The following is a 22948-nucleotide window of genomic DNA, read 5'->3' as shown; positions in this document are numbered from 1 at the left end:
ATGCACGGTGTACGGGGGTATGAAGTAGAATGCTGTATAGCATGGTGTACGGGGGGTATGAAGTAGAATGCTGTTCAGAGTAAGGCACGGTGTACGGGGGGTATGAAGTAGAATGCTGATCAGAGCACGGTGTACGGGGGTATGAAGTAGAATGCTGATCAGAGCACGGTGTACGGGGGTATGAAGTAGAATGCTGATCAGAGCACGGTGTACGGGGGTATGAAGTAGAATGCTGTTCAGAGTATGCACGGTGTACGGGGGTATGAAGTAGAATGCTGTATAGCATGGTGTACGGGGGGTATGAAGTAGAATGCTGATCAGAGCACGGTGTACGGGGGGTATGAAGTTCCTTTATTAACCTATTAACTTCTTTCCTTTATTAACCTACTTGAACACTGCTTTTATCAATCCTGCAGACAGTTTAAACACAGTGCCAGGCTCGTGTGTGTTTGAGACACAGTATAAATATAAAGCTGTGCTGGGGATGCAGAGGCTCAAACACAGGAGGGCTGTCGACTCCATTCAGTGATGCATTTCTATAGAGAAGATCACCGTGGAGACGTGACCTCCAGGAGGGCTGTCGACTCCATTCAGTGAAGCATTTCTATAGAGAAGATCACCGTGGAGACGTGACCTCCTCCAGGAGGGCTGTCGACTCCATTCAGTGATGCATTTCTATAGAGAAGATCACCGTGGAGACGTGACCTCCTCCAGGAGGGCTGTCGACTCCATTCAGTGATGCATTTCTATAGAGAAGATCACCGTGGAGACGTGACCTCCTCCAGGAGGGCTGTCGACTCCATTCAGTGATGCATTTCTATAGAGAAGATCACCGTGGAGACGTGACCTCCTCCAGGAGGGCTGTCGACTCCATTCAGTGATGCATTTCTATAGAGAAGATCACCGTGGAGACGTGATCTCCTCCAGGAGGGCTGTCGACTCCATTCAGTGATGCATTTCTATAGAGAAGATCACCGTGGAGACGTGATCTCCTCCAGGAGGGCTGTCAACTCCATTCAGTGATGCATTTCTACAGAGAAGATCACCGTGGAGACGTGACCTCCTCCAGGAGGGCTGTCAACTCCATTCAGTGATGCATTTCTATAGAGAAGATCACCGTGGAGACGTGACCTCATCCAGGAGGGCTGTCGACTCCATTCAGTGATGCATTTCTATAGAGAAGATCACCGTGGAGACGTGACCTCCTCCAGGAGGGCTGTCGACTCCATTCAGTGATGCATTTCTATAGACAAGATGACCATGGAGACGTGACCTCCTCCAGGAGGGCTGTCGACTCCATTCAGTGATGCATTTCTATAGAGAAGATCACCGTGGAGAGGTGACCTCCTCTGTGTGAAGCAGAAGCACACTTGAAGGGTATGGCAGGGACATTAAAATGGCTTTGATACAATCTGCATGACTGTTTACTTAGGTATTTGTTTTGAAGGGAGGCCCACGGTTTAGTTGCTATATCTGTTCCGTCTCATAACGAGACTGACACTCTCAAGTAGAAATGAGGTCATGGGAATCGACCATACCTTATGGCTGGGCTGTAGTTCTTTGCTTGCACTTCCTGCCATTTGCAGTACTATATGCAGTAACAGCACTACTAGACTATAGAAGCTGGTAGAACTACAGCAAATACATGTACAGTTTGAACATAGCAATGAATGCAGCAAACACTGGAGTAACTTCAGAGAGGGGTTATTTGCAATAATATGAGGTTTGGTTATACATGACTTGCTTCATTTACCATGAATAAGGCAATTCCGATGCTTTAGACTTTTATAGGTACACTGATACTAACACGCTTGAAAACTAGGAATCATACGACATGTGACCCTGGGATAAAGTGTGTGCATCGAGAGGCAATGCAAAGGCGCTGAATCACGTGACATGTCCCATTTCAGGAGACAACTCCTGACTGATCTATGTGCAGCAAGGAAGAGGAGGGCTGCAGAGGTGCATAACAGGTATAAACTAAGAAGCCTGATTACAATGGCAGCTCCATCGAACACAAACACTATGCAGATCCCCAAACGTAATGGCCGAGCCCTGCATATTGCTTCTTAACTATTACACTTCTGTGTGCATCCAGTGGTACTTAGTGTCTCAGTTGTGAATGTTCTTCCAACTGTCCTTCAAGAAGTTTAACTCCGAGATCCGTTAACCCTTTTTGTACTTTATACCAACTGCAAATTGCAATGACAGTGAGCAAGGGCTCTTCATAAAATACCCAGTAACACGTTTCCTTTCTCTGCAGTGATCCATAAAAACAGTACTTTAAGAGGTATTTTTTTTTAGTTCTGATCATTTCGAAGTACTGAAACAATATTTGGTGTAACTTTTGTAATATCTGAAGTGCTGATTAATACGTTTGTGTTTGGTCATGAGATGAAAACTTCTTGTAAACTTTCGGATGACATTAAAGATTCAACAAAAACAAAAACAAAAAAACGTACCTCAATCATATGCTCTCAAAAACAGAGAAACAGGAAAGCTTTTAGATTTTAGACCTAAAAAAAAATATTGCTAGTAATTAAATACTATAACTATAGATTGTAGCGATTTACAGGACCTAAAACACTCTGGAAATGTTGATGATGGAATAGTATTGTACAACTGCTGTGCAAATTGAATCATATAAATACTCTGTATTAAAATACTATCTCATAACAATGTTGTTTCGAGAGCTCCCTCTTGTAAACAGTCTGGAACAGCTGCCTTCACTTCACTGCTGACCGGGTTCAAAAGCTGCTGGTTTTGTACAACTTCCAGATCCGAGTGTGGGCGTGTGCTGGTGGGTGAAGGGCTCCCATCCTCCTTCTCCGCAGTCTGTAACATGCTTTGCGAGGACTCGGCCTGCACTGCACTCCCAGGTTGATTAAACAATGCAGCAGATGTTATCCAGTTCAGTAAATCCAAGTCCCCGATGGGGTCCAGTCTGAAGCCGTCTTCACAGAAGGAGGACTCCGAGTCCCCGATGGGATCCAGTCTGAAGCCGTCTTCACAGAAGGAGGACTCCGAGTCCACAGCGGCTCGCAGAGCTTCTGAATACGGCAGCGTGTTGGCATCTGAAGCCCGATGGCTCTTTGGTATTGGAAAGGGATCCTCTTCCTGTGATTCTCCAGGAGGGTCACTTCTGCTCGTGCTTGCCTCTCTCTCTCTGTCCTGTCCATCTCCTTGAGCGGCTGAGCCATTCCCTGGCTGGTTGCAATCTCTGGAGGCTTCACGGAGCTGGTGGGAGTGGGATTCGGTTACTCTGTATCCGTAATCCATTGGGAAAGGCTCCGGAAAAAGGTGGAAAGAGGGTCTGGGACCAAACGGCGAATCTACTGTTGGACTCCGTTGACGAAGAATGTTGCTTCGTTTGAGCGAAGGAAGTTCATCCAGCTGTCGTCCTTGTTGGACCTGGGTTGGGAAGAGTGTTCCCTGAAACACTCGGTGTAAGTATCTGCAAGTTAAAGAAGTGTCATCTGTTAGTGGAACTGAAGCTGGGCATGGAGGCTGCTAGCACTGATGCTTTTGATCTGGTCAGGAGGGATTACAATTCCAAAGAGACCAGACAATCAAAAACAGATGCAATGGCAGATTATATGTGCAGATACTGTAGTTGAAACGGGACTCATTATATATGGTATGAATACAGCTAGGCAATACAAACAGTTCAACTAAAATAATTAAAATATATTTTAATTGCACTCGTATACAAATGTAATGAATATTGGTAATATCTTCTATTCTGGCCTTCATTAATAAATAATAAGCAAAAATATAAGTATATTCATACTAAATTTGTTCATGCCGAGTTTCAAATGAAATGCTTAACCTTCTATATTTGCAAATCTCAGTTCGCTAGAGAAGAAATAATGGATACAAAAATAGCTATTTGAATTTCTGAATTTAAAAATGTATTGACAACAATTTTTTTTTGTCTAGAACTTGAGGAAGAAATGACTTGCGGCGTCCTGAAGGCACGTCTGGGCGGCAACGAGCCTACCTGGGAAGCAGAGCAACGACGGGGGTGAGAGCACAAAGCAGGTAGAACATGGGGTCTCCCATGAGCCTCTGCATGGTCCAGTAGGGATTGGATGGAGGGTAACATGTAGGGCAGGAAGCGTTGTAGCACAGCGCCACTGTGAAGAACAGGGCGAGGCTGAACACAACGGAGGCCCAATTAAGCCAGGTCTGAAATAGAAAGAAAAAACGCTTCATATGAATATACGACAAGGAGCTTTCAGAATCAGTCGAGGTGGCACACTCTTAATGGAACACGTGCCTCCGTAACAGAGCAGCACTGGAACTGAGAATGAGCACATTAAAGTGAACAAACACAAACTGAGAATGAGCACATGAAAGTGAACAAACTGAGAATGAGCACATGAAAGTGAACAAACTGAAACAAACTGAGAATGATCACATGAAAGTGAACAAACTGAAACAAACTGAGAATGAGCACATGAAAGTGAACAAACTGAGAATGAGCACATGAAAGTGAACACCACTTTCTCCCAATCTGAACATCCAAATCTCAATGCGATCTCACCACTGCAAACCATGTATTCAGGAGGGCTGAGATCAAAGCCATTTTCACCTGATGAAGCGAAGTTACTGAACCCTAGAAGCACAAGTTCATCAAATGCCTACAAGTACCTCCACTGTTTGTTTGAAACCCCCTTACCCCTCATAGGTGTGCTAAACACCCCGAAATGTTGGGAAGTGGGCTCTTATCTCTATAGACAGACAGATAGCCGGTTTCCTCTGCTTAGCCAGGTTGGGAAGTGGGCTCTTATCTCTATAGACAGACAGATAGCCGGTTTCCTCTGCTTAGCCAGGTTGGGAAGTGGGCTCTTATCTCTATAGACAGACAGATAGCTGGTTTCCTCTGCTTAGCCAGGTTGGGAAGTGGGCTCTTATCTCTATAGACAGACAGATAGCCGGTTTCCTCTGCTTAGCCAGGTTGGGAAGTGGGCTCTTATCTCTATAGACAGACAGATAGCTGGTTTCCTCTGCTTAGCCAGGTTGGGAAGTGGGCTCTTATCTCTATAGACAGATAGCTGGTTTCCTCTGCTTAGCCAGGTTGGGAAGTGGGCTCTTATCTCTATAGACAGACAGATAGCCCGTTTCCTCTGCTTAGCCAGGTTGGGAAGTGGGCTCTTATCTCTATAGACAGACAGATAGCACGTTTCCTCTGCTTACCCATGTCTTGGTTTCAATGCCTAAATGCATCAGGATAGTGAAAAGAGCCAAGGTAGTGACCGGAGTTCCCCATGTAAACAAATCCACATCGGAGTCAGCATAGGCCTAAAACACAAAACAACAAGAATCCATACAGAAATACGCAAAGGAGCTCCATGAACTGGGACCAGTCCTCAATGAGCATTCCCCTTACACTGCACTGGGGTTTAACCATTCATAGCACACAGCAAGAACTAGGAGGAGAAAAAGGGCACATTGCAACGGCTCTACGTACGTAATCTTAAACACTTGTGACTTAAAATAGGTACGGCATGCATTTCATTAAAACTACTATAAACAGAACATTAATATTTCAGAATATGTATGACAGTCTCTGGACAGCACAGAGTGGCTCACACCTTCGTATCTATATCAAGGTTGGATATCCACACTGCAGCACATGTACTTCGAAACAAACAAAGGGGACTTACAAAGTAAGGAATGAAAAAGCAGACGAGGCTTTGGTAGAAGGCATCTATCATATTCATCCAGAACATGTGTGGCTTATATTCCTAAAAGAAGCAAAGGGAATGTTATTCCCAGGTTAGAGCTCTACAGTTTCACATGCTTTAGGAACTGTCATGATGATGGCTGCAGATTCTGGTCGTTTCAATCAAACTCATCCGTTTCCGAGGGAGAAGCCCAGGGGCGAGTGAGTGCAGCATTCTGACATGACTCTCATTGTCAAATTAGAAACTAGACTTTTTAACAGATAGGTTAAAGAATCACGAGGGGTATAAAGCTGGACAAGCGGTTCCCTATATAACAATGGGACACATGTCTCCATTATACTCATGCTGTCTGGAATCAGTATCCCCATACAAGGAAAATAAAAAGCTTCATTAGTGAAGCTTTTGCTGTGTATGGGGGTGGGTAGGGTGCATATACACACACACTATTGCAGAAGAAGTGTACGACCACTACTACAGATTATTCATCACTGAAATACAGTCTATAAAAATCAGCAAACGTATGATTCATAAACCTAAACAGTTCATCAGTACTCACTGAGCTCTCACTTAAATGTTCTTCAAGTCATTTCTAGGAAGCGCTGCACTATTTTGCAAGTCACATTGTATGGCTGGATATTATTTTAAAAAGGTAGCATGCAACACAGGTAAGCATTGTAAAAGAATAGCCAGGTATGGTAAAGCATATTCATCAACATGGTAAACCAGGTAAATGCAGAGTACAGCAGGGAGCGGCGGGAATGTGTGCAGCGTACCTCAGAGTCTTGACCGTTTCTGTAGAGCTCAGGCAGAGCTAACAGGGTCTCCGAGGAGACGTCCCTGTCCAGGATCCCGGTAACGAGTTGAGGAAAGGAAGAGAACATCAGGTTAAAGAAAATAAGGTACCACTGATCCATCATGGCCGATCCTGAGAACCCACAGTAAAACTGGAACCAGAACAGAATGGCTACGAACATCTGGAATAGAGAACAAAACACAAAGAAATAAGCATCGCTTAGGGTAGAGCTGCATGAACATCTGGAACAGACAACAAAACAAGAAGAAATCAGCATTGCTTAAGGTAGAGCTGCGTGACTTACCAGCCTGTCTGAAGTCATCATTGCTGAGGCTGTACAATTAGACTGCTGTGGAATGTCATGTTACATACACCTCCAGTATACTATCCTGCTACATACAATACTAGAGCCCACCTATACTGGGCACCCCCTATATAATGCATTAACATTTTAGTCTGCAGCAATCGTTGAAGGCCGTTGAACAGTTACAGTTCCTATCGCTCTTACAGCGGTGCCACACGAATCTGCATGTTAAATCTGTCAGCCGCAACGTGCTCCTGTACCATTTCCTATATACTGAATTCCAAAAGTAGAGCACTGGTGCTTGGAAGTACCGGAGCTGTATAAATGGTCTGGCATGAGATCTGGATGCAGCATGTCTGGTGAACCCAGTGATTAGCAGAAGACCCCCAGCAGAGAGTTCTAATTCGAGGGCCACGTACAGTAGCTCTTACTGGTGAGGACGTATTCTTCTACCTCAAGTACGGACAGACAGATATCAAGAACATTCCAAGAAGCTGCAGGTAAATCAGACTAGACTTCACACCTGTTCCAATTGGATCAGAACGTTCTGCGCTTCACACCTGTTCCAATTGGATCAGAACGTTCTGCGCTTCACACCTGTTCCAATTGGATCAGAACGTTCTGCGCTTCACACCTGTTCCAATTGGATCAGAACGTTTTGCGCTTCACACCTGTTCCAATTGGATCAGAACGTTCTGCGCTTCACGCCTGTTCCAATTGGACCAGAACGTTCTGCGCTTCACACCTGTTCCAATTGGATCAGAACGTTCTGCGCTTCACGCCTGTTCCAATTGGATCAGAACGTTCTGCGCTTCACACCTGTTCCAATTGGACCAGAACGTTCTGCGCTTCACACCTGTTCCAATTGGATCAGAACGTTCTGCGCTTCACACCTGTTCCAATTGGATTAGAACGTTCTGCCCTTCACACCTGTTCCAATTGGATCAGAACGTTCTGCGCTTCACACCTGTTCCAATTGGATTAGAATGTTCTGCACTGTGCGTGGCAAGAATTCCAGGAATAAATACAAATAAACAAAAAGACAGAAACTTACTGCATTTTTGTAGAAGAAATAGAGGATCATATTGGCAAGTCGAGAGTAGCACCAGTGTCCATGAACCAGGAGGAGTTTCTCCAAATACTGGAACCGTGGGACTGCAAAGTCACTGGCCATGACAGCCTGACAGAGGAAGAGTTTAATATGAGAGACCAGCCCAGTAGTGACACTTTGCATGAAGGTCATTCAGAAAGACATACAGTAGCTGTTGTGCATCACCCACACCCTCTCTAGAGTGCAGCGCACAACAGTGTATTAGTATGACCCAGACTCTCTCCAGAGTGCAGCGCACAACAGTGTATTAGTATGACCCACACCCTCTCTAGAGTGCAGCGCACAACAGTGTATTAGTATGACCCACACCTCCAGAGTGCAGCGCACAACAGTGTATTAGTATGACCCACACCCTCTCTAGAGTGCAGCGCACAACAGTGTATTAGTATGACCCACACCCTCTCTAGAGTGCAGCGCACAACAGTGTATTAGTATGACCCACACCCTCTCCAGAGTGCAGTGCACAGCAGGGCAGCAGTGTATTTGTGTGTGAATGGAGGTGAATGAAGCAGACACAGTTAGATTTAATATACATGTGAATTGTCAGCTATCCCAATCGTAGTGACCAGTACTGAGTCCAGAGTCACACAAACAACACAAACCCATATTGAAAGCACAGTCCTAATAAATAACCCAGGAAAGCATTAACACACTGCTGCAAATCAGGGCAAAACTAAAACCTGACGCTGTGAAATGCAAGTCTTTGTGTTCAAACGTTTGGAATGAAATGGGGAAGCTGTTCTTAAATGTTGTGAGTGGATGAGACAAGCTTGTTATTTTATATATATATACTGGTAACACTTCATTCCAATATAAAATGCCATCCCTCATTATTTGAAACAGTTAGAATGGAACTGGGCATGCACTTGAACCTCGGCACAGCTGTGGAATAGGAAGTGCAATTGGAATGATCCCATATCATTGATCCACTGCACTCAAACATGTGATCCATTGCATGTCAGGAGGATCCCCATTACAATCCATTCCTGTGTTGCCCTCATTTAAACCCTCGTCAGCACAGCAGCGGGGCAAAGGTGCTCAAACAGAGCTCCCTGAGGACTACATTGTAGCGTTACATTAAACACGCCACACAGGACCTCATCCCATTGACATTAAAAGATGCGTCATGGTTTGAATGCAGCACTCCCTTTGCTCTGGGTTCATCAGAATTCTTTCCACGATTACCTTCTGGAATACTGAAGCATGCCTAACATTCTACTCCACAGAATGATTCTTTTTTCCTTTTTTCTCTTCCCATGATGGTGTAAAGACAGCTTCATTTACTCTATCACAAGCTTAAGGCAGAAACATAATTAACCTTCTAGGAGACTTTGGGGCGAAACATATGCCGCATTTCAAGCAAGAATAATTTTTACTAAGACCAGCTGGTACCCTTAGAGCAATTTACAGCCTCATCATTTTGAACAGCCCTTCCCTGCCAAGCAGCAGCCTGCTCAGGCTGACTGGGCATATAAGAGGCAGCCATATAGAATGTGCTAAAGCTTTACCTGCATGCCTTCCTGTCCAGAGATTCCCACTCCCACATCAGCGACCTGGATCATGCTGACATCATTAGCTCCATCACCTAGGATTAATGAGGTACACAAGGAACACTGTGTTTACCAGCCCCTTCAGAAACACAGGCATGATTAATGGAAACACAGCCGTGACGAAACACTGCCAAGCTAGCAAATTCAGAGCAGCACTTTACAAAAAACAAAACAAAAATCCACAGTGCTGCTGCTGCTGCTGTGCTGCCTGTTCAAGTCACCTTCTGTCTTCCCCACTTTCACAAGCCACTTCTTCACTGCGTTATTTAAATATGTTCCACGCTAATGCAACTAGTGTACTGAAGGGCATGCTGTTTATCATGATACAGGACCAGAAGCATGCAAAGATCAATATCGCATCGTGACCTCAGTGTAGTGTGCTCCGTATCAAGATCAATATCGCATCGTGACCTCAGTGTAGTGTGCTCCGTATCAAGATCAATATCGCATCGTGACCTCAGTGTAGTGTGCTGATCCCGTGCTCCGTATCAAGATCAATATCGCATCGTGACCTCAGTGTAGTGTGCTCCGTATCAAGATCAATATCGCATCGTGACCTCAGTGTAGTGTGCTGATCCCGTGCTCCGTATCAAGATCAATATCGCATCGTGACCTCAGTGTAGTGTGCTGATCCCGTGCTCCGTATCAAGATCAATATCGCATCGTGACCTCAGTGTAGTGTGCTGATCCCATGCTCCGTATCAAGATCAATATCGCATCGTGACCTCAGTGTAGTGTGCTCCGAATCAAGGTCAATATCGCATTGTGACCTCAGTGTAGTGTGCTGATCCCGTGCTCCGTATCAAGATCAATATCGCATCATGACCTCAGTGTAGTGTGCTGATCCCGTGCTCCGTATCAAGATCAATATCGCATCGTGACCTCAGTGTAGTGTGCTCCGTATCAAGATCAATATCATATCATGACCTCAGTGTAGTGTGCTGATCCCATGCACAGTATCAAGATCAATATCGCATCATGACCTCAGTGTAGTGTGCCGATACACCTCTAGAGAACGGAGAGCTTCCCATACACAGCATCCTTCAGCAACAGTCTACTAAACCAAGTTGGGCTGAATAGCAACGGATCTCATTAAAAACACATCCTAATGTGGAAATCTCTCAAATGTAAAGAGGGTTCAAATCAGGAGCCCTATCTGCAGTTAAGAGGCAATGCACAGGGACACACAGGGAGTCATGTCAAGCACCTCCTGCAATCAGCACACACAGAAGCACTACAGACTGACTTACAAGGAGTGTGATCTGGACGGGTAAGGAATATTCAGAGCCACCATTTCCTTTATATATACGACTTCTCTATGTGTCCAGTCTGCACTGATACAAACCTACAGCAATCGCACAGCTAGTGTCACACAGGAGGAAATCAACAATGATTAGCATTATTATTACTCTATATACAGTACTTGCCTATTGATCAGCAGTATTATTATTCTATATATAGTACTTGCCTATTGACCAGTATTATTATTACTCTATACTTCTATATACAGTACTTGCCTATTGATCAGCAGTATTATTATTATATATCTCTGTATACAGTACTTGCCTATTGCCAAGGTCATTACTTTGAGCTTGTTCCGAACCAGTTTCACCACCATGCTTTTCTGTAAAGGGGTGGATCGACAGCACAGCACTGATCTGCAGCTTCTGGCCACAGCAAGGAATTTGTCTTCCAGCCTTTTATCCAGAGCGTATGCCAAGGTTCTGCCATCAATAACCAGACCCAGACGGTGAACCGAGGAGGAGGAAGGGATTTGGAACGGGGTGAAATCAACCTCAAAGTCTTCAGCAGCAGGGTTGAGTGTGTTGTTGACAAACTTGGATTGAATGTAGTGTATACTCTCATCCAGAAGAACAGCACAAGCTTCCTGGAAAAACACAAAACAACAACAACACATCAGCATCTATTAACCAGGAGAGCTTTGTAAAAGAAATCCATTCTCACATGTTTCTATTCCAAGATCGGCCTGGATCACAACCCATGATATATCATACGGTAGGGGAGAGATTCAAATTCTTGGTCTTGAACTCATACTTTTGACTTGAAGCCGTAACCCTGACAGCCCTTAGGCCAATCTTGTGTCTTCTAGGGTTAAAATGATGTGGAAAGTTTAAATAAAAGCATAATCTAAAAATTGAATCCAAACAAAATGTATACTCTATATTAGTGTCACAAATAACAGTGCATTCAGTGCATCCAGCCCCACCTCTCCAATATCCCACACGACTCCTACAGTGCATCCAGCCCCACATCTCCAATATCCCACACGACTCCTACAGTGCATCCAGCCCCACATCTCCAATATCCCACACGACTCCTACAGTGCATCCAGCCCCACATCTCCAATATCCCACACGACTCCTACAGTGCATCCAACCCCACATCTCCAATATCCCACACGACTCCTCCAGTGCATCCAGCCCCACCTCTCCAATATCCCACACAACTCCTACAGTGCATCCAGCCCCACATCTCCAATATCCCACACGACTCCTACAGTGCATCCAGCTCCACACCTCCAATATCCCACACGACTCCTCCAGTGCATCCAGCTCTACACCTCCAATATCCCACACGACTCCTACAGTGCATCCAGCTCTACACCTCCAATATCCCACACGACTCCTACAGTGCATCCAGCCCCACCTCTCCAATATCCCACACGACTCCTCCAGTGCATCCAGCCCCACCTCTCCAATATCCCACACGACTCCTATAGTGCATCCAGCTCTACACCTTCAATATCCCACACGACTCCTACAGTGCATCCAGCCCCACCTCTCCAATATCCCACACGACTCCTACAGTGCATCCAGCCCTACACCTCCAATATCCCACACGACTCCTACAGTGCATCCAGCCCTACACCTCCAATATCCCACACGACTCCTACAGTGCATCCAGCTCTACACCTCCAATATCCCACACGACTCCTCCAGTGCATCCAGCTCTACACCTCCAATATCCCACACGACTCCTACAGTGCATCCAGCTCTACACCTCCAATATCCCACACGACTCCTACAGTGCATCCAGCCCTACACCTCCAATATCCCACACGACTCCTACAGTGCATCCAGCTCTACACCTCCAATATCCCACACGACTCCTCCAGTGCATCCAGCTCTACACCTCCAATATCCCACACGACTCCTACAGTGCATCCAGCTCTACACCTCCAATATCCCACACGACTCCTACAGTGCATCCAGCCCCACCTCTCCAATATCCCACACGACTCCTACAGTGCATCCAGTCCCACCTCTCCAATATCCCACACGACTCCTACAGTGCATCCAGCTCCACATCTCCAATATCCCACACGACTCCTACAGTGCATCCAGCCCCACATCTCCAATATCCCACACGATTCCTACAGTGCATCCAGCCCCACATCTCCAATATCCCACACGACTCCTACAGTGCATCCAGCCCCGCCTCTCCAATATCCCACACGACTCCTACAGTGCATCCAGCCCCACATCTCCAATATCCCACACGACTCCTACAGTGCATCCAGCTCTACACCTCCAATATCCCACACGACTCCTCCAGTGCATCCAGCTCCACATCTCCAATATCCCACACGACTCCTACAGTGCATCCAGCCCCACATCTCCAATACCCCACACGACTCCTACAGTGCATCCAGCTCCACACCTCCAATATCCCACACGACTCCTACAGTGCATCCAGCTCTACACCTTCAATATCCCACACGACTCCTACAGTGCATCCAGCCCCACATCTCCAATATCCCACACGACTCCTACAGTGCATCCAGCCCCGCCTCTCCAATATCCCACACGACTCCTACAGTGCATCCAGCCCCACATCTCCAATATCCCACACGACTCCTACAGTGCATCCAGCCCCACCTCTCCAATATCCCACACGACTCCTACAGTGTATCCAGCTCCACATCTCCAATATCCCACACGACTCCTACAGTGCATCCAGCCCCACATCTCCAATATCCCACACGACTCCTACAGTGCATCCAGCCCCACATCTCCTAGCTGTCTCCAATATCCCACATTGGTGGCCAAACCTCCATCATGGATAGCATTTCAATAGACAGACCAGAGCAGTGGCTGAATGATGTTCTCTGTGGTGCAGCTGCGTTACAGTAGGTTCACTGTGGCACTCCTTATAAAAGTTTACAGCTGTATTTTTGCACGGTATTGTTGCAGCTTTACCATGTTTTCCCCCATGGTTATACTACGCATTTACCACAGTTTACCATAACTCGCTGCTCTTTACCATGCTTTCACTACAATTCATTACACTGCTGTGCTGTTACCATGAGAAACTCAGAAGGGGCTGAACATGCCTAGCTGTTACCCCACATTCTTCCTGGCTGCTTCCATTTCTCCAGAGCCATCTGTAAATGCGGTCAGCTTCTCACTCACCGGTGTTTCAGCGTTCAGAGTGATGATCTCTTCCTCGTGGTCCAGTAGTTTGCAGGAGTAGGCAATGTTGATTGCGGTTTCTTGTTTGTCCCCCGTGAGAACCCAGACCTGTAATCCAGCCTTGCGGAGAGCAGCAATGGCTTCAGGAACGCCGTCCTGCAGGCGGTCTTCAATACCAGTGGCACCTGCCGTGACGACACATTAACAACAGCAATGCTACATCCGAAACAGACATTAACATTTAATAGAGTGTTCTACCGCTCGCTGATTGACATGTTTAATAGAGTGTTCTACCGCTCGCTGATTGACATGTTTAATAGAGTGTTATACCGCTCGCTGATTGACATGTTTAATAGAGTGTTATACCACACGCTGATTGACATGTTTAATAGAGTGTTATACCGCTCGCTGATTGACATGTTTAATAGAGTGTTATACCGCTCGCTGATTGACATGTTTAATAGTGTTCTACCGCTCGCTGATTGACATGTTTAATAGAGTGTTATACTGCTCGCTGATTGACATGTTTAATAGAGTGTTATACCGCTCGCTGATTGACATGTTTAATAGTGTTCTACCGCTCGCTGATTGACATGTTTAATAGAGTGTTATACCACTCGCTGATTGACATGTTTAATAGAGTGTTATACCACTCGCTGATTGACATGTTTAATAGAGTGTTCTACCGCTCGCTGATTGACATGTTTAATAGAGTGTTATACCACACGCTGATTGACATGTTTAATAGAGTGTTATACCACACGCTGATTGACATGTTTAATAGAATGTTATACCACTCGCTGATTGACATGTTTAATAGAGTGTTATACTGCTCGCTGATTGACATGTTTAATAGTGTTATACCACTCGCTGATTGACATGTTTAATAGAGTGTTATACCGCTCGCTGATTGACATGTTTAATAGAGTGTTATACCACACGCTGATTGACATGTTTAATAGAGTGTTATACCACACGCTGATTGACATGTTTAATAGAGTGTTATACCACACGCTGATTGACATGTTTAATAGAGTGTTATACCACACGCTGATTGACATGTTTAATAGAGTGTTATACCACACGCTGATTGACATGTTTAATAGAGTGTTATACCACACGCTGATTGACATGTTTAATAGAGTGTTATACCACACGCTGATTGACATGTTTAATAGAGTGTTATACCACACGCTGATTGACATGTTTAATAGAGTGTTATACCACACGCTGATTGACATGTTTAATAGAGTGTTATACCGCTCGCTGATTGACATGTTTAATAGAGTGTTATACCGCTCGCTGATTGACATGTTTAATAGAGTGTTATACCACACGCTGATTGACATGTTTAATAGAGTGTTATACTGCTCGCTGATTGACATGTTTAATAGAGTGTTATACCACACGCTGATTGACATGTTTAATAGAGTGTTATACCACACGCTGATTGACATGTTTAATAGAGTGTTATACTGCTCGCTGATTGACATGTTTAATAGAGTGTTATACCACACGCTGATTGACATGTTTAATAGAGTGTTCTACCACACGCTGATTGACATGTTTAATAGAGTGTTCTACCGCTCGCTGATTGACATGTTTAATAGAGTGTTATACCACACGCTGATTGACATGTTTAATAGAGTGTTATACCACACGCTGATTGACATGTTTAATAGAGTGTTATACCACACGCTGATTGACATGTTTAATAGAGTGTTATACTGCTCGCTGATTGACATGTTTAATAGAGTGTTATACCGCTCGCTGATTGACATGTTTAATAGAGTGTTATACTGCTCGCTGATTGACATGTTTAATAGAGTGTTATACCGCTCGCTGATTGACATGTTTAATAGAGTGTTATACCACACGCTGATTGACATGTTTAATAGAGTGTTATACCACACGCTGATTGACATGTTTAATAGAGTGTTATACCACACGCTGATTGACATGTTTAATAGAGTGTTAAACCACACGCTGATTGACATGTTTAATAGTGTTATACCGCTCGCTGATTGACATGTTTAATAGAGTGTTATACCACACGCTGATTGACATGTTTAATAGAGTGTTATACCACACACTGATTGACATGTTTAATAGAGTGTTATACCACACGCTGATTGACATGTTTAATAGAGTGTTATACCACACGCTGATTGACATGTTTAATAGAGTGTTATACCACACGCTGATTGACATGTTTAATAGAGTGTTATACCACACACTGATTGACATGTTTAATAGAGTGTTATACCACACGCTGATTGACATGTTTAATAGAGTGTTATACCACACGCTGATTGACATGTTTAATAGTGTTATACCGCTCGCTGATTGACATGTTTAATAGAGTGTTATACCACACGCTGATTGACATGTTTAATAGAGTGTTATACCACACGCTGATTGACATGTTTAATAGAGTGTTATACCACACGCTGATTGACATGTTTAATAGAGTGTTATACCACACGCTGATTGACATGTTTAATAGAGTGTTATACCACACGCTGATTGACATGTTTAATAGAGTGTTATACCACACGCTGATTGACATGTTTAATAGAGTGTTATACCACTCGCTGATTGACATGTTTAATAGAGTGTTATACCGCACGCTGATTGACATGTTTAATAGAGTGTTATACCACACGCTGATTGACATGTTTAATAGAGTGTTATACCACACGCTGATTGACATGTTTAATAGAGTGTTAAACCACACGCTGATTGACATGTTTAATAGAGTGTTATACCACACGCTGATTGACATGTTTAATAGAGTGTTATACCGCACACTGATTGACATGTTTAATAGAGTGTTATACCACACGCTGATTGACATGTTTAATAGAGTGTTATACCACACGCTGATTGACATGTTTAATAGAGTGTTATACCACACGCTGATTGACATGTTTAATAGAGTGTTATACCACACGCTGATTGACATGTTTAATAGAGTGTTATACCACACGCTGATTGACATGTTTAATAGAGTGTTATACCGCTCGCTGATTGACATGTTTAATAGAGTGTTATACCACACACTGATTGACATGTTTAATAGAGTGTTATACCACACGCTGATTGACATGTTTAATAGAGTGTTATACCACACACTGATTGACATGTTTAATAGAGTGTTATACCACACGCTGATTGACATGTTTAATAGAGTGTTATACCACACGCTGATTGACATGTTTAATAGAGTGTTATACCACACGCTGATTGACATGTTTAATAGAGTGTTATACTACACGCTGATTGACATGTTCAATAGAGTGTTATACCGCTCGCTGATTGACATGTTTAATAGAGTGAGTCGAGCCTTAAAGGAAAACGTATCCAAATGATAGCTTGAGCAGTTCTGGGGAATTACATTGCAAATGAGAACACTGTCTAAATCACAGCCTGATTCATAAAGCTGTACTGAAAAACTGCTCAATGTCATGCCTACACTTTGCTCAGTTTGAATTAAGATATGAAACTAAATTGTGGGCAATGTGCCCAACATACTTGCGACTTCACTTGATTAGTTTGGTTGAAAGTTTGTATTACTTTAACTAAAAGTTTAGATATAAGAAAACCTCTCCAAACCATCCCATCTTAGTGACCTAGCATTACATCAGCGCTGTGTTCAGAGTGCTCACCTAAAAGATGCAGATTCTTTTACATCAGCGCTGTGTTCAGAGTGCTCACCTAAAAGATGCAGATTCTTTTACATCAGCGCTGTGTTCAGAGTGCTCACCTAAAAGATGCAGATTCTTTTACATCAGCGCTGTGTTCAGAGTGCTCACCTAAAAGATGCAGATTCTTTTACATCAGCGCTGTGTTCAGAGTGCTCACCTAAAAGATGCAGATTCTTTTACATCAGCGCTGTGTTCAGAGTGCTCACCTAAAAGATGCAGATTCTTTTACATCAGCGCTGTGTTCAGAGTGCTCACCTAAAAGATGCAGATTCTTTTACATCAGCGCTGTGTTCAGAGTGCTCACCTAAAAGATGCAGATTCTTTTACATCAGCGCTGTGTTCAGAGTGCTCACCTAAAAGATGCAGATTCTTCTCCAATCGCAGAGCCGACTCAAACAGCAACTGCTCTCGACTCTGAATAGCAGATTCTGCTTCCAGATGTCTTTTTAACCAACATGCATATTCTTCTTTACTTAATACCTGAAGGATAAGACACAGAGTTATTCTTTTTTCGGTGCTTTAAGTTGCTTTATTGTATATTGAAATACAAGAACTAAACAAACAAACACTTTACAAAAGTCAGTATAGAGTTTCCAAGATAGCCTCAAAACATCCAGATGTCTCCACTATAGTCCTAACATTCACAGGACACTGAGCATAACTGTGGGACATTTCTGAAAAAGCAATACAGTGTCCTGATGAAATGAGACTTTATCAAAAGGTTTTGATGAAAAGGCATTTCTTCTGTCTCTAAAATAACTCCTTTGCATGATCATACTGCTGAAGGGATAACACATTCTTATTTGACATCACATGGGAGACTTTCACTCGATTGGCAATGCGTTCCAGTGCCTACACTGTAATAAGAACAATCATTACAGGAAACATGTCAAGGAAAGTCTTGAGATTTAACTCAAAGCGTTTGAAAACGAATTTCCTTTGTGGCTAAAAGAGAGCGTGAATGCAAAGCACAATCTTTTTCTACATTACTGGGATGCAATGTTGAGTAGCGTATTCCTCATGATTGTAAACGGTTTCCATGGGGTAAGCAGTTTGTAAATCATGAAATAAACCAAACGTAGCCACATCTCAATGTGACTGAGAAGCACAGCATGCCACTGTTTACAAGACAGAGACAATACAAAGCATCTCATTCTCAATCACAAGCTCTACAAATGACAATCATTTGGTAACAGGACCACAGTGATGGGTGCTGTTCTAGGAGTTTCAGAGCTCTGAATATAAAGACGGTCTCTCAAGCTGTTTATAAGCTGTGCTGTTCTAGGAGTTTCAGAGCTCTGAATATAAAGACGCTCTCAAGCTGTTTATGAGCTGTGCTGTTCTAGGAGTTTCAGAGCTCTGAATATAAAGACGGTCTCTCAAGCTGTTTATGAGCTGTGCTGTTCTAGGAGTTTCAGAGCTCTGAATATAAAGACGGTCTCCCAAGCTGTTTATGAGCTGTGCTGGTCTAGGAGTTTCAGAGCTCTGAATATAAAGACGGTCTCTCAAGCTGTTTATAAGCTGTGCTGTTCTAGGAGTTTCAGAGCTCTGAATATAAAGACGCTCTCAAGCTGTTTATGAGCTGTGCTGTTCTAGGAGTTTCAGAGCTCTGAATATAAAGACGGTCTCTCAAGCTGTTTATGAGCTGTGCTATTCTAGGAGTTTCAGAGCTCTGAATATAAAGACGGTCTCTCAAGCTGTTTATGAGCTGCACGTCGGAGTCTTACCCTTTTGGCAATACATAGAGTCCGAAGGCCATCAGCAGCATAGAGGTTTAGGTAATTCTGGGTTTTATTCAGGATCTTTCTGTTCTCATCTAGAAGAAAAGAACCAAGCATATTAGTCTCATACAAACCATAAGTGGCATTCCAGAGAATGTGTACTCGTTTAAAACCACATTTGTTTAAAGATGATCCCACAATTTGTAAGTAGTTCATTGCACTGTAAAACTAAACAGGACTGCCAGCTGTATTCATCAGACCTTCAGAAGCTAGTGTTGTTAAAAAGCAGTTCTCTCTTGCGTTTTGTTCGCAGAATACTGATGTCGTGGTTGAATTGTTAATAGAAAAAGTGTGACTGTATGACTCAGCTAATATTCTACCATGTAAAATTTGATTATAAATGGAAAAAGACACTCCTACAAGCATACAGTACCCCAATACAGTAAGTACTAAATAAATATAATTCTCAGAAATAAAAAAATAAATAAATATCATTCTCAGAAATACATGAAGACCCAATAGCACCCCCCCCCACACTGTATGTATTTCAGGAATGCACGAAGACCCAATACCCCCCCACACACAATGTATGTATTTCAGAAACACATGAAGACCCAATAGCCCCCCCTCCCCCCCACACACGCACACTGTATGTTTGCAAGTGCTGTCAGCATGCCCAGAATCATCAATACACACCACTGGAGACCTTACACAGCCTCCCTGCTCAATACACACCACTGGAGACCTTACACAGCCTCCCTGCTCAATGCACACCACTGGAGACCTTACACAGCCTCCCTGCTCAATACACACAACTGGAGACCTTACACAGCCTCCCTGCTCAATACACACCACTGGAGACCTTACACAGCCTCCCTGCTCAATACACACCACTGGAGACCTTCTGTCCCGCTTTCCTGTTAGTTAATGTGTGTGTATTACTTGCCCTGCATGCTGATGTAAATGACCTTGCCTCCCCTTGCCAAGGTGTCCTGTCTCTTCAGCTTCCTGCTTGCAGGCTCAAGTCTGTTTACATAACAGCAAATACAAAGATGTACTCATTCCCTCCAGAACCACCCTTTCCCATTAAATGAGAGTGGAGCTACTTAAAAATATATTTGAGATTTAAGATATGCGGGCTGTTTGTGGCAATAAAAAAAAAGAAAAAAAAGAAAATGAAGCAAAGATTAGGCCTTTTACCCCAAATCCCCCCCCAGTGCCTATAGTGGATATACTATCCAGGGTACACATTGTGTGGGATTAATATCCATCTGTTTATCTATATAAGGTCTGTTTGTGGGGAATAAAACCTACAGAAAACAAGGCATGTTATCAAAAATCCCCCAATGGTTACAGTGGTTGATACAGCCAGTGTACAACTATCTGAAGATCTGACTGTGTCTTAAGTGTAACAAATGTCAACCAAGCTAAGAAAAAGAAAAGAGAGACTGCTTACTATGAAACACTTTGCAATACCAGCTCCACCTGCAGGTATAACCAAGATATAAAGGGGCTGGAGGACAAAAACTGCAGTTACCTTCAAGGAGAGTGTTAAAATGCATCCCCAGTTCTGGCATCAAGCAGGAAATGTGTACAATAAAGTTGCAGTACATTTTATATATATTTATAAAAATAAAATAAAATACAGTGGAATCTTTTCACACTTCGTTTAGAGAAATGACTGGAACATTTAAACCACTGCCACATGAATGAGGTCATTTAAAAAGAACAGGAAATCCCTGCTCCCTGCTCAGATGGTTATTTTTTTCCTACACTACCAACCAAGGTTACACCCAGGACAGCAACACTGCAGAGCTGTATAGAGGTCTGGGACAGACAGCACTGCAGAGCTGTATAGAGGTCTGGGACAGACAGCACTGCAGAGCTGTATAGAGGTCTGGGACAGACCGCTCCACATCAAGCAGCCAACCCGTAAACTAATGCTGTCTACACCCATGTCTGTGGTGCTTCATTCGGCCCTAATGGACGCTCATTAATGAAAAAAACAAATGTCAATGTGTGCAAGGGCAGTGTGTGGACGGACAGATGGATGGACGGATGGCACACTAAGATTCTCTTTGTGTAATAGAGGGAAATCACTTCCAGAGCATGTTTAATACTGTATTAAAGTTGGCAGTTATTGCCACCTGGATAAATCCGTCGGTCAGCAGATGGTCACCACAGACCTTCTTAAATAAAGACAATATGATCTGATTACACCCGAGTCCACTTCACAAGTACACAGTTTGCTGAATAATGTTACGTTAATATATTGAATTACATACTGCTTTGTAGTTTTCCATATACTTTGAAATACTGAACTACTATTAAGGCTTCCGGTAAACTTTTTGCGATATCATTTTGAAGTGTCTTCGATCGCATGGTTAATCTAAATTATGTTCATATATGTATGTATGTATGTATGTATGTATGTATGTATGTATGTATGTATGTATATATATATATATATATATATATATATATATATATATATATATACACACACACACACACACACACTACTGGTCAAAAGTTTTAGAACACCCCCATTTTTCCAGTTTTTATTGAAATTTAAGCAGTTCAAGTCCAGTGAATAACCTGAAATGGTACAAAGGTAAGCGGTAAACTGCCAGAGGTTAAAAAAAAAGTTTAGGTTACCAAAAACTGAAAAATAATGTACATTTCAGAGTTATACAAAATGGCCTTTTTCAGGGAACAAGTAATGGGTTAACAACTTACAGCTGTTCTGCAGCAATGGAAGTAAATTAAGCCTTGAAGCGGACTGTACACCGCCAGCTCTCTGCTTTCCTGTCCAACCACTCTCTGCTTGACCCTCTCCAATCTGGCTTCCGCTCTGCTCACTCCACTGAAACCGCCCTCCTGTCTGTCACCAACTCACTTAAGTGTGCCCGAGCTGCCTCTCTCTCCTCTGTCCTAATTCTCCTCGACCTCTCTGCTGCCTTTGACACTGTTGATCACTCTATTCTACTATCATCTCTCGCTGACCTGGGGATCTCTGGCACTGCTCTGGCCTGGTTCTCCTCCTACCTCTCCAACCGCACTTACCAGGTAACCTGGCGTGGAGCAACCTCCACACCTCACCCTCTCTTAACTGGAGTCCCCCAAGGGTCAGTCTTGGGTCCTCTCCTGTTCTCTCTCTACACCCGCTCCCTGGGCCCCCTCATCGCATCCTATGGTTTCTCATACCATTTCTATGCTGATGATGCTCAGATTTTCCTCTCCTTCCCCACCTCTGACTCCACCATCTCCTCCCGGATCTCTACCTGTCTGTCTGCTATTTCCTCCTGGATGCACTTGCATCACCTCAAACTCAACCTCTCTAAATCTGACCTTTTCTTTCCCTCCTCCTCCCCCTCCTCTGATCTCTCTATCTCTGTTCCTATGGAATCTACCACACTCTCTCCCTCTTCCTCCGCTAAGAACCTTGGAGTCACCCTGGACCCCTGCCTCTCTTATTCCCAGCACATCTCCACTCTGGCACGCACTTGCCGATTCTTCCTGAGCAACATCCGAAGAATCCGACCCTTCCTCACCAACTACGCTACCCAGCTCCTGGTCCAGGCCCTGGTATTCTCCCGCCTAGACTACTGCAACTCCCTCCTGGCTGGTCTCCCTGCG

General features: G+C 43.7%; 1 protein-coding gene across 2 annotated transcripts in view; it reads right to left on the bottom strand.

The window, feature by feature from the left end:
- Positions 1-560: 560 nt before the first annotated feature.
- The window catches only part of LOC117407500 (phospholipid-transporting ATPase VA-like), a 58546-nt gene continuing 36158 nt past the window's right edge, over positions 561-22948 (bottom strand). For both annotated transcript variants that reach the window (XM_059029484.1, XM_059029483.1), the window contains exons 11-21: positions 19316-19404; positions 17942-18068; positions 13882-14066; positions 11015-11336; positions 9407-9483; positions 7842-7967; positions 6464-6664; positions 5670-5750; positions 5200-5304; positions 4001-4188; positions 561-3454 (exon numbers count right to left, since the gene is read on the bottom strand). In XM_059029484.1, the coding sequence (XP_058885467.1) occupies positions 2671-3454; positions 4001-4188; positions 5200-5304; positions 5670-5750; positions 6464-6664; positions 7842-7967; positions 9407-9483; positions 11015-11336; positions 13882-14066; positions 17942-18068; positions 19316-19404 (2285 nt within the window). In that variant the 3' untranslated portion in view covers positions 561-2670. The remainder of the gene's footprint in view (positions 3455-4000; positions 4189-5199; positions 5305-5669; positions 5751-6463; positions 6665-7841; positions 7968-9406; positions 9484-11014; positions 11337-13881; positions 14067-17941; positions 18069-19315; positions 19405-22948) is intronic.

This window comes from Acipenser ruthenus, chromosome 8, assembly GCF_902713425.1.
Source record: "Acipenser ruthenus chromosome 8, fAciRut3.2 maternal haplotype, whole genome shotgun sequence".
NCBI classification, from domain to species: Eukaryota; Metazoa; Chordata; class Actinopteri; order Acipenseriformes; family Acipenseridae; genus Acipenser; species Acipenser ruthenus.
The sequence above is the reverse complement of the archived record's forward strand: the minus strand, read 5'-3'. Positions and strand labels throughout refer to the sequence as shown.